Source organism: Coenobita brevimanus, chromosome 57 (genome assembly GCF_032717465.1).
Source record: "Coenobita brevimanus isolate Jiangsu-jjx chromosome 57, ASM3271746v2, whole genome shotgun sequence".
Taxonomy (NCBI): Eukaryota; Metazoa; Arthropoda; class Malacostraca; order Decapoda; family Coenobitidae; genus Coenobita; species Coenobita brevimanus.
The window spans coordinates 7,894,196-7,906,610 of record NC_137010.1 but is presented as its reverse complement, the minus strand read 5'-3'; the positions used below and the strand labels follow the sequence as shown (position 1 = coordinate 7,906,610).

The window sequence follows — 12,415 nt, the reverse complement described above, 5'->3', positions numbered from 1 at the left end:
CCTTACACGTATATTCACTAAGGGTCTACAAGGGCCCTGGATGCTGGGGGCTGGGGTCAGAGGTCTTGCTTGTGGGGCAAGCGCTGGGTGGAGGGTCCACGTCGCCTTGGCCATGAATGGGGTGGTTCTTGCCATGGGGAGCCAAGGGTGCCTCTAGGGACCCGGGGGCTGCAGTCCACTCCAGGGTGCTTCGCCGTCAGGAGTGAGCTGCGGCGTCGTTCCGGGGAGGGGTCCATCAGGGGCAGGTCCTCCTCAGGGGCCAGCTGCAGGGAGAATAGCCCCAGGGACACTACAGGGCCCTGCCACCAGGCTGTCAGTGGTGGACTCCCTGGCTGGAGACTGGTACTATGGCAGGTGGACGCAGGAGGACGACGTGCTGGTGTAGAGTGGCTGGAGGCCGTCTCTCGTCTGCGGCCGTGGCAGGAGGCCGTTGCTGGTGTCTTGTCCTCAGGACTGCTACTGAATCTGCGGGTAGTCCTTACGCATCGACTTGAGGCTGTCTCAATAGTCGAGCAGCTTGAGGCTGTCTTGTTAGTGGAAGAGCGGCTTGAGGCCATCTCGTTAGTGGTGTGGATTGAGGCCGTCTCATTAATGGAGCAGCTTGAGGACGTCTCTTATGTGGAGCAGCTTGAGGGCGTCTCTTATGTGGAGCAGCTTGAGGCCGTCTCGTGCGTGGAGCGGCTTGAGGCCGTCTTGTGCGTGGAGTGGCTTGAGGCCGTCTCGGTAGTAGAGCAGCTTGAGGCCGTCTCGGTAGTGGAGCAGCTTGAGGCCGTCTCGGTAGTGGAGCAGCTTGAGGCCGTCTCGGTAGTGGAGCAGCTTGAGGCCGTCTCGGTAGTGGAGCAGCTTGAGGCCGTCTCGGTAGTGGAGCAGCTTGAGGCCGTCTCGGTAGTGGAGCAGCTTGAGGCCGTCTCTAAAGTGGAGAGGCTTGAGGCCGTCTCCGTGGGGCTGTAAGGATAGTAGGATTCAGCTCCATCCCGATCCTGACGCAGGCTGGGCTGGCGAGAAGGAGGCCGTCTCCGTGGGGCTGTAAGGAGTGAAGGATTCAGCTCCATCCCGATCCTGACGCAGGCTGGGCTGGCGAGAAAGTAGTGCGCCCGGGCTGAGGTGTACGGGTCGGGTCGGTTCCGGGGAGTAGGGGAGCGCGGCTACCCGGGACTTGTGCCCGTATGGTACGGACACCACGTACGCTGCATCTACCCCTCTGTTGTCGCCTTCTGGGGGTGTCGTGTCGTCTTCCGCTGTTATCATGTCTTCTGCTGTTAACATTTCATTTAATGTATACTTAATTGTTATCAGGAATAAAATGCAGTTCTGTGTTGATTTATAGTCCAATTTCTCATTATAGAGGCTCCAAGTTAGATATATCCATTATGTTTTCAAGGAACTGGTAATACAAAAATAGAAATATATATTATAGAGGCTCCAAGTTAGATATACCCATTATGTTTTCAAGGAACTGGTAATACAAAAAGAGAAATATATAAATGAACCAATAGAGAGAAATGAAGAATACGATGCTAGACCATATGGGTATTTGGAGGATGTATAGCAAATTCTGAACTGATTTAATGCTCAAGACTTTACTGGTGACAACCCAAGCATAGTGCTCTGTCGTTCACACCACTAGGCAAACCAGAAAACATGGTGTTTTTACGTGGGAAAATTCGGTGAATAAAAATGGGTTTATAATAATAAGTTTTATATTTTTTTCCCCGTTCAGACCATTCTGAGCCTTGTCTCTGATCAATGATAGGAAGGAAATGTTGCATTGGAGAGAAATTAGCACTTTCATCCATTAAATCTTCGAAAATTAGAACAGGTTTGGAGCAGTTTGAATTTGCCGCTTCCTGGGGGCCGTTACAGATTTCAATTCAGTAAAAGCAATATGGCGGCTAGAGGTCCCTTGGCTTCCCGGGAATTCCATCTTTGAAGACAGAAAATTCATCGGCTTGGATTAAATAAGCTGACTTGAGGTAATATATTGTGAGACTAATTTCTCATGGTGGATGTGAGGGTAACATGGGCGACGATTATCAGTTATAGAGGTAAATAATTGCCTTGTTATGAGAGGGAACGTTAAACGGGCTATTGTTGACATTCGCTGGGCTGGATGTCTTGTGTCCTATTTTTACCATTTTAACCCTTATTACTGAACACCGATTTGGAATAGTGGTGCACAAAACTGAATCAACATTTTTCGACCACGTAGGAAAATTGTAGTAGCTGGGATAATTGTAGAGTGGGGGAAAGTAATATATATTGGTCGAGGATCTTGGTAGCTTCTTGGAATATCTTCTCCTATTAACTACAGTTATCTTGTTTATCAACCTCTGGCCCCTAGTTATTCATCAATTTCCCCTTTCTTGGCCGGAGAGGGTGTTGATACTGGTTAGTATAATAATTTATGAAGTGAAAGGGCGGGAGGGTTTCCTAGGCAACGTGTTCGGTTATCATCGTATTATTTTTTAGCGTTTTATTTATGGTGCCGTTTTTCATTATCGTTATCTATTATTCGTGGTTCTTATTTTGCAGTTTGTTAAATTAGTCCAGTTAGAAATAATTGTATTGTTTTAACCTCCATTCATGAATTGATTAAATGTCATTTAATTTAAATACCTCAAACATCCCATTTATATTGATAATTTGGTAAGAATAATTGTCACTTATCAACCCAGGTTCAAAACATATAGCTGGTTTAAATCTATGCTGTAAGTATGGATATTCACCACAGGGTGAAAACAGTTATGTAATACTTCTGTCTCCTTCATGTGTTTGTTTTATGCTGTTGTCCTAGGGTATACTTCACTAATAATTTATAGCCTACAGTATATGCAACTCAGTGGCTTGGATTGGGGATTTGGCTATCCAAATATGTGGGATAAGAAACTTGCTAACTTACAATTTTGGGGAAAGGGGGGTTGGATTTTTTTTTTTTTTCCTGGGTTGTCTTGTAATCTCTCTCTCTCTCTCTCTCTCATTTAGTTGGGAGGGGGGATTGAGAAGAATTTCATAAATTTATGAGGAAGAAAGAATGGAGACAATTCTTACTTGAGTTTTTGATACAAGAGACGGAGTGCCATGTTTGTCTTTTCATCTATCTGTCCTTTATTATACAGTTATATTGTAATATATAGCATGAATATTATGGGAATGGACTGGATAGTTCAGTACAGTATTGTAGTGCGTGTTTTTGTGGAAATGTATGTTTTATGATCCAGTCTTTCAAGTGGTTTTCATGTTGCAAGTTTGGATATCCAGTTGCATTTGTAACAATGAATCCCTTGAATGTTTTATTTTTAAAAATTATTTCTTGTTACAACCACTTTGCCAAACAATTTCTTCAGCTTAGGACATCTGGTAGTGAAGTTATGAGAAACATGGGGATTACATCTGGCTCATTGCTGTTGACTTCCTTGTTACTATAGGGGGACCACTCTAAGAAGGCAAGTTGGGTGTGACCTTCTCAGAAGTGCTCTGTGCCAGATCTTAAAAATAATCATGTTTATTTTCATGTGACACTTGTAAAAGATAAGAGAAAAGAATACACACATACAATACTAATTAAGCATAAATATTAAAAATTCTGAGAAGACCAGTAAACAAAACTAAAGATATTTATACAGCAGTCAGGAAACGTGGCAGACGTATTTAGCGACGTTGCCCATAGTTGCTGTCACGAACACTGGCATTCACCATAGGTCATGGCTGGGGAAATAATGTAAAACTTATATGTAGAATATAACTAAGAATATAAAAAAATTTTCAGTTATAAAAATATTGTTCTCCAAAACAATTAACCTGAATAGGACAAAGAAATATAAGCATTATTAATTTATTGTCATTTTTAATATTAAAGTTTTAGTTAAAGAATAAGGATTGAGGAGGTTGTAAATACTGTATATGCAATAAATTATGATTCGTGTTGATAAAAAATAATGAGAAGCCAAAGAGCTGAGATGAGAGAGATAGAGACTGACATAATGGGAGAATTTGACATCCCATGGGTGGAAAACTGGCAATACTGTACACAGATGATGACCCCTCCTAAACTGCCTTTTAGAGTGGTAGGCCTGTAGTTGATAGTCTGGTGTCACACCCACACATAGCCCAGTGATTGTAATGATTGTATTGTTAAAACTGAATACTGTACTTTGATGTAAACTATCCCGTTTTTTTTTGGTCACTAGTTATTACATTACAGTGTATATGTTAGTCAGTAACATTACAGAAAGGACTGACATGTTTAGTCATTATCACATGCTTCAAAAATTGTTTAGATTTTTTTTTTTTTTTTTTTTTTTTTTTTTTGAGGGTTTTCTTCAAAGCTGAATAATATTCTATCTATTTAAGTATTGCCAGATGCCATAATCCCGTAAAGGGTGGCCATTTGACTTTGAGTTATTTATTTTAGAGGGAGGGGCACTAACCCTCCACCAACCCACTTGTTGACAGGTAGGGAGCATGTATGGTTTGGTTATATGGTTACCACCCAGCATTGTAAATGGTTTCTTGGGTTACAGGAAACCATTTGGCTTGTCAATGTAAAGCCACCTGTAAAGATAAGAAAAGCAATAAGAAGTGACAGGAAAGGTGGAAGAAATAGGAAGAGACAGACACAGGAAAAGAATGATAAAGGCTAAGGAAGAAGTAGGCAGCACTACATCAAGTGAGTGGATGATGGTCGCCACCACCTACGATATGATATTGTACCATTATCCTTGAGCTGAAGGGTTAGTAGAAATCATGATTCCACCTGTCTGATACATCTGCCCTAAGCTCAGTAAAACACTTGTGTTTGTCGGAATGAATTATAGTGTACAATACAGTATCCCTTAATATTTGCCAGTTTATTATTTGTGTTTTTTACTTCATGTGTTGTTGTTGCTGTTTCATTGTCTTAAATTCAAATGAGTGGGAATTAATGCCATGAGAGTTTTGCTGCATGTTTATTGCACTTGTGCAGTACATATTTAACTACAATCTTGTTTGGAATGATAAAGGTCTCTTCTGTTTGCACTCACAGATCATGGATCAGATCATGATCTGGTTCAGATTTGAATCCAGATTTTGCCCCCTCTGGTTCAAGATAAAAGAACAGGATGATCCATTTAGGACTATAACAACAGCTGTTCATGAAGCTGATCTTACCTGTGATGTTTTTCCACAGCTTTGCATAACCCTACTTGCCATAGGTAATAATGATGATGATTAGTTAAATTATGCAGCTACTGGTTTAGTAATTTATGAAGGGTTAAAATTTATGGCAGATATGAGGTACCATATACCTATGCCTGCATGGAAGATTGGAGAGGTAATCTACAAGAAGACATGGAACTAGTGCATTTTACTGTTTTCTGCTTTTTGTCTTTCATTTATTTATTTTTATGAAATTCCTTCGTGTGGGTGTGTGTTTTTTTTTTTTTTTAGTGCGTTCTCATGTTTCTTCGGGCCGAAGACACACGCTTGGGGGCTGAAGACAGAAGGACGTCATCGTAGAATGTCATTTTGGCACAAATCTTCCCTCATCAGTGTTGTTTTATCCAAACCTAACCCAATGATCATAACATAACTTCATTTATTCAGTCCTACCTGCCTAAACAAAATTTTCATAACTTAGCCTAATTTATCCTAACTTAATTTTCCTTAATCCAACCTAATCATAACATGCTGATTTTGACATTTATAGGTTGTGATGTCATCATAATGCAGTGTGGGAGGGTTCCATCATCCCATATAAAAATTGTATTTTCTTGTTTGTTGATGGAATCTCTTTATACTTGAAAATGCACTTCTGTACATTCACAAAGTTCCTGATTTTTTTTTTTTTTCTTTAAATACTGTAAATGGTGGTCCTTTATCCTTGAAGTATACCTCCAGAAGGGAATAGCTCTGACCAGTGTTGACCATTATTACTTTGAAAAACAAATCCCTCATTGGGTAAGTTTTATTTTAAAATACATGAAATAGAAGGTGGAGATAGCAGCTGGGGAAACTCCCCCCTCCCCACCTTATTTATTGTGTATATTATAAAAAGCATTTATGACATGCTTAGAAAGAGAAAGTGTTCATAATTGCTTATATTAAGGAATGAGCTTATTAATTTCATTGTCTGATAGTTGGGTATAGTTCTGAAAGTTTACGGTTATTTAATTGCAGTTCCATGCAGGCATATTGCCCCTGTCACCTGATAATGTTTCACAGTCTCCACACTTTTATCTCATACCATTAATGTAATTATATTAGTCGTATTTGAGTACAGTACTGTACTTGCTATACATTTCCTTCACCTGATGCCTTTGTATAAATAAAAGGAGGTCATAATGAAAAAAATAATAATAATAATAATAATTTTTTGAGGAGCTATTAGAATGGTTGTTAATGATCCAACTCAACCTTCTTCAAGAGGTGGGTTCATAGGATTTCACGGATTCTGCTGAGTTGTGGCCGACAGATCACAGGATCAGGATTCAGTGGCCCAGATAGAACTCAGTCTGACCGTGGATCTGTGGTGTGATGTGTGATCTGAAACAGATCTTCACAAGTAGAAGAGGCCCTGAGTACAGTATTTTTTTTTAATTACTGTATTTATTTATTTTTTTTATGCGAGGAAGAAGGAACTAAAGGCTAGGAGCCTGCAAAACAGTTCCTTCCAAGAAAAAAACAAAAACAAAACAAAAGAAAGCCAAATTCAAAATACAGGCAGAGAGAGACAGTTCCAGAGTTGACCTGTTGCATAAATGAAGAACTGGGAGTAATGGTTAACTCTTGCATTATAGAGTTGGACAGAAAAGGGATGAGAGTTTATTGCTAGACGGGTGCCACGCACCTGTCGTAGAGGTGGAGGGTTTGCAAGCAGACAGTTCAGAGGAACAGTGACCATGGAAGTAGCGATAGAAAATAGATAAAGAGGCAACAGTGCAGCGAAGAGACAGGTTGAAGGGAGCCAGTAAGAGGAGGAGAGTTAATGAGATGAAATACCTTTGACTCCACCCTGTTAAGAAGAGCTGTATGTGGGGAGCCTCCCCACATATGAGAGCTGTACTCCACACAGGGGCGAATAAATCCCGTGTATAGAGTCAACAACTGTGCAGGGGTAAAGAAGGTATGGAGTTGGCTTAGCACATCCAATCTCTTGGAAGCAGATTTTACCAGAGATGTAATATGATCTTTCCAAGATAAATCCCGAGTGAATGAAACCCCAAGCATGTTCAAGGATGATGCAGGATTGAGCTGGATATTATTAAACTTTAGTGGGTACTCCTGTGGAAGATTTTGTCAGGTTGATAGGTGTGAAAACTGTCTTTGATGCATTAAAAACAGCAAGATTATTTTTACCCCAGTCAGAGATAAGAGCCAGGTCAGACATTAGGAGTGCCTTAGCCTCATCCCTTGTTTGTTGAAGTAACTGCTGGGATGGACATTGCAGATGGAAAGGTGAAGGGTGGAATCATCAACGTACGAGTGGATAGGGTTAGATGTACAGCTCAGAAGATCATTGATGAATAAAAGGAAGAGAGTTGGTGATAGGACAGAGCCCTGAGGAACACTACTGTTGATAGGTCTATGAGAAGAACGATGGCCGTCTACAACAGCGGCTATAGAACGACCAGAAAGGAAGCTGTAGATGAAGGCACAGATAGAAGGCTAGAAACTGTAAGAGGGCAGTTTGGAAATTAAAGATTTATGCCAGACTCGATCGAGATGTCAAGTGCAATGACAAAGCTTTTGCCAAAGTCCCAAAAGGAGGATGACCAAGAGTCTGAAATGTAGGTGAGAAGATTGCCAGTGGAGCGTGCCTGACGGAACCCATACTGACGATCAGAAAGAAGGTTGTGATAGGAAAGATGCTTTAAAATTTTTCTGTTAAGAATTGACTCAAAAACTTTTGAGAGACAGGATGTTAAAGCAATTGGACGATGGTTAAAGGGTTGGGAATGGTCACCCTTCTTTGGGACTGGCTGAATGAGAGCAAACTTCCAGCAAGTACTGTACAAGTTGACAGACAAAGGCGAAAGAGTTTACATAGGCAGGGTGTAAGCATAGAAGCACAGTTCTTGAGGGCAACAGGAGGGACTCCATCAGGCCTATATGCCTTGTTATTGTTGAGGCTAGTGATGGCAGAAAATACATCAACTGAAGAAATTTTAATGTCAGCCTTGAGGAAGTCAGAGGGGGGAAGTGATGGAGGAACAGTACCGGAATCGTCTAAGGTGGAATTGGAGGAGAAAGTCTGAGTGAAGAGATCTGCTTTATTAGTAGAAGAAATAGCTACAGAGCCATCAGAGTAGAAAAGAGGAGGGAAGGATGATGAGGTAAAGTTGTTAGAAAGGTTTTTGGCAAGGTGCCAGAAGGAGCGGGAAGAATTCGAGTTGGAGAGTTGAGAGCACTTAGTACGGACAAAATTATTTTTAGCAGAGCAAAGAACAGACTTAGCACAGTTCCAGGCAGAAACATAAAAAAGATGTGATTCAGGGGTGGGTTGGCTCTGGTACCTTTTATAGGCCCTCTCCTTGTTGCGGACAGCATTAGAACAAGCGTGATTAAACCAAGGCTTTCTTGCATTAGTCAGAGGATATGAGAAAGGAATGTATGCTTCCATGCCCGAGAGAATAACCTCTGTAACACGCAAGGCACACTCAGATGGCTCCTGGCCATGGAAGCAATAATCATTCCAGGGAAAATCAAAGTAGTACTGCCTGAGGGTCTCTCACTCTGCAGCTCCAAAGTGCCACAGTTGCCGTTTCTTTGGAGGGTCCACAGGCCATACCGGAGCGATAGGACATGTTAAGGTAATAAGGTTGTGATTGGAGGAGCCCAACGGAGAGAAAATATTAACAGTGTAAGCAGAAGGATTCGTTGTAAGAAAGAGGTCAAGTTTGTTGGAGCTCTCTCCAAGGCGGTCAGGGATATGGGTAGGGTGCTGTACAATCTGCTCTAGGTCATTAAGGATAGAAAAGATGTAGGCTTGTTCACCAGCAACCCACCATTTCAGTGTTAACATACATATTTTGTACAGTATTTCATATTACTGTACTGCTCTTTATTATTTTGTGTTGTATTGCACTGTGCTAACATTTGTTTATAATGTTTTTGGGATGAGAAAATTGTATGTTTTTTTTTTTTTTTTTTTTTTTTTTTTATGCATGTAAAATAATGACAGCAGATAGGGTCTGTAATGTGTAGTAAATTTAAGTCCTTAAGAAGTTAGTAGTCTGTGTTATTCATGGGGCCTTAGGAAACCTAATCCCCTGGATATCTTGGGGCTAAAAAGGTACAGTATAATTACTACTTTAACTCAGTTAACACCTTTAGTCCAAAAGCATTTTTGTAAACTGTATTTTAGATAATTCCTGATGATTCTGGTCAACTTTGTAAAGATATTCTAGAGCTGACAGGATTAAAAGAGTCTTAACAAACCTTTCAGTATGAGAGATATTTCGTAAGCTCTTATAAAAGAAGTACTTTTGTCCGGGATTTGGGAAAAATGCCCTTGGACAGGCACTTTTAAACCCCAACCCAATCCAGCTTTGAAAGCCACCTAAATAACTCCCTACCGGACATGCACAGCACCTATTTAAGACACTGTGCACACAATAAGGGACAGGAACCATGAAATAAATGAAAAGGAACCAGAGAATGAGAAATTAGAAGTGAGTATGGTAAATGTTTAGCAGTATACAGGGTACTTACAACACGTCTGTGGCCGTCTCGAAGATTAACCCGTCTCCTCTATGGCTTTGACAGTGGTGAAGGTGCACTTGAAGCATGTACAGTAATCCAGTGTTGCACTGCACTTAATCCTCTGCCCTGTGAATTATAATTGTTTAACACTGCACATTCTGTTCTTACTTGTGTCATGCCAGTTACAACACACCAGTGTTGCATTTTGCACTTAATCTTTTGCACTCTGAATTCTAATTTCTTAACACTGCACAACACTGTAAATTCCCATGTGGTCCATTGGTGAGGTATTGCAGTTTTTTCACTGTCCACCACAAAAGCAAGCACATGGGCGGCCATGGTGACGAGCGTGCAGTCATAATGGTAGGTAGGCGGGAACTGGGAAGGATGCAGGGGTGCATTAGCGGACATTGCTGAAACTGCGCGCCAAAGCACAGCTGTTCATCACAGTGCGACAAATTTAGAGTAGGGATGAACACGTGTGTGTGTCTGTTTTTTTTTTTTTTTTTTTTTTTTTTTTTTTTTTTTTTTACCCAAGGCCAAAATGTCTGGGTCGTGGGCGTCCGGGTTTTAAAGGGATTGGTTTCGTATTCATACTCCAGAAATTTGTTAATAGGCTTACTTACAAGGATTGATTTGGTGCTAGTACACATCCACAGTGAAGTGAGCTATGTTATGGTAATTAGTTCACTTCAACATGTTTTTAGTTGACTGCTTAGGATGGCCTGCCCTCAAAGTATGATGACATGCTGTATTATAGCCTTAATTGGTGGTATATTCTTTGCCACTGCAGGATTGTCATATTCAACTTTAGACAGACCTCTCATACTGATAAGGTAATAAACAGTCCATCTTAGCCTAATCATTTCATTACAACAAAATTGATTCCATAGGTATATTTTATTAAGTTCAGGGGAGCTGCCTAATGCTGAATTGCTTTACCTTTATCCTTATTGTTTTCACACTTACGATAATTCACATGCAGAGTCTGTAAAGTTCAAGTGTTTATTAATCTTTACAGTAATACCTGAAATGTAATTGGATCTGAAAGGGGAAGAAGTTGTTCTCAGTCTTCATGAAATATGTAGAAAACTAAACAATTCTTCATCTTACAGATCCTGGGAGGACCTGGCAGCCACTAATGATCCGAACCTTTGATTGTAGCGGCACCATGTCCAGTGTCAGGAAGCGGGTAAGCTTGGTGGGACACCACACACCATCTTGCTTGGCCTTGCTATAATGTAAGAGGGAGAGAGTAATTGACAGAGGGGAAAAAAAATAGTCATGGTAGCATAATAGTAAACATCACTGCTAGAGAGAGAGTTTATTTGTGGGTAGCTATGGTAATGAAACTAAGAGAGATGCTTGCTTAACACTATTAGTTTGTGTGTGTGGCATAAGATGCTTACCAGTATACAGTAGATCTTTGCTATAATGGACTTACTGAGGGGGAAAGCCAGGGCTGTTAAAGCCAATAGTCCTTTATATCTGAGGTTTCCCCCTTAATGTGGAATTTCATGCAAATGTTTGAACGTAAATGAGTAAAATAGCATATCCTGGTACTGACAATGAAAATTATACTCATTTTGCACTAACTTGGCCCATAATTTCATTCTTTTGCAGCTTATTTCACAACTTTGTCAGAGCACTTCATGATTGGTTCAGCAAAGTATTGTATTACTATAGTCTGTTATAACTCACCAGTCACAACTTCTGGTCAGGTTAGAGTAAAAAGGGTAGGAGACCATGTAATGCATCCCCTTGCGGCCCATCTGTTCATTGTAATCACATAAAGTTTGATGGCCTTCATGGCATTTGTTAAATCTGATAACCATAAAACTGTATTGGGTTTCATTATAACAAGGGTCTATTGTACGTGTTAGAGTATATGGAGGAGGAAGTTTGAAGGGTATAGAGAGAGAGAGTGCGTGTGTGTGTGTGTGTGTGTGTGAACTGAAGGGAGCCATAATGATGATTTGAATAGTTGTGGAGTTGTTTATTTGCTGTACAAGTTTGATACAGTATTTTGTGATGTACCGCTTTTACAGAACTATACAGTAGATTTAAATGATCAGTTACAAAATTTATGGATGAAAGAATCTTTTTAACTCGAAGATCCATATATTGTAGAGGAGAACCCCTCTAACTAGGACCCTGTGTTTCTTGGGAAAATAAATTGGACAGACAAGTACCGGTATGAGTTTTACTGGTGTGAAATAACTGGTGCATGATGTACAGTAGACAACCACAACTTTCTGCCTGACTTAAAAAAAAAAAAAAAAAAAATGAAAGGCTAGACAAAGGGGCATCTCCAGCCTAAATTATGACTGAATATGGAATTTTGAAACAGTGTGTCTTTGATATAAGGAAAACTAAAGAAAACTTTTGAGTGTTGCAGCCAAGTTTGGTGTTAACAGTGATCAATCAACAGTGAAACAATTTTGAAAGCTAAATTATGAAAATTTGAGGCTGTATAAAAAATGGTACGTACAACAATGTTTTGTGGTAGATGGGGGCACTCACCATCCACTCACTCAATGTAGTGCTGCTCTCGGGTGTCTGCCCTTTCCTCTCCTCCATCCTTCTTTCCTTCCATCCTCTTCTGTCTTTCTTTCCTTCATTCTTTACTCATCCTTCTGCCTACGGGTGACTTTACACTTCCTCTTCTGTCTTTCTTTCCTTCATTCTTTCCTCCTCCTCCTGCTTGTGGGTGACTCTACTGTACACTGAGTGA

At 40.5% G+C, this 12,415-nt stretch overlaps 1 protein-coding gene across 1 annotated transcript in view; it reads left to right on the top strand.

Annotated features, from left to right (window-relative positions):
- Positions 1 to 1,873: 1,873 nt before the first annotated feature.
- Pcl (polycomb protein Pcl) overlaps positions 1,874 to 12,415 on the top strand; it is a 102,248-nt gene continuing 91,706 nt past the window's right edge. Inside the window, 2 exon segments of the mRNA XM_080274437.1 lie at positions 1,874 to 1,973; positions 10,797 to 10,873. Coding sequence (XP_080130563.1) covers positions 10,823 to 10,873 — 51 coding nt within the window. The 5' untranslated portion in view covers positions 1,874 to 1,973; positions 10,797 to 10,822.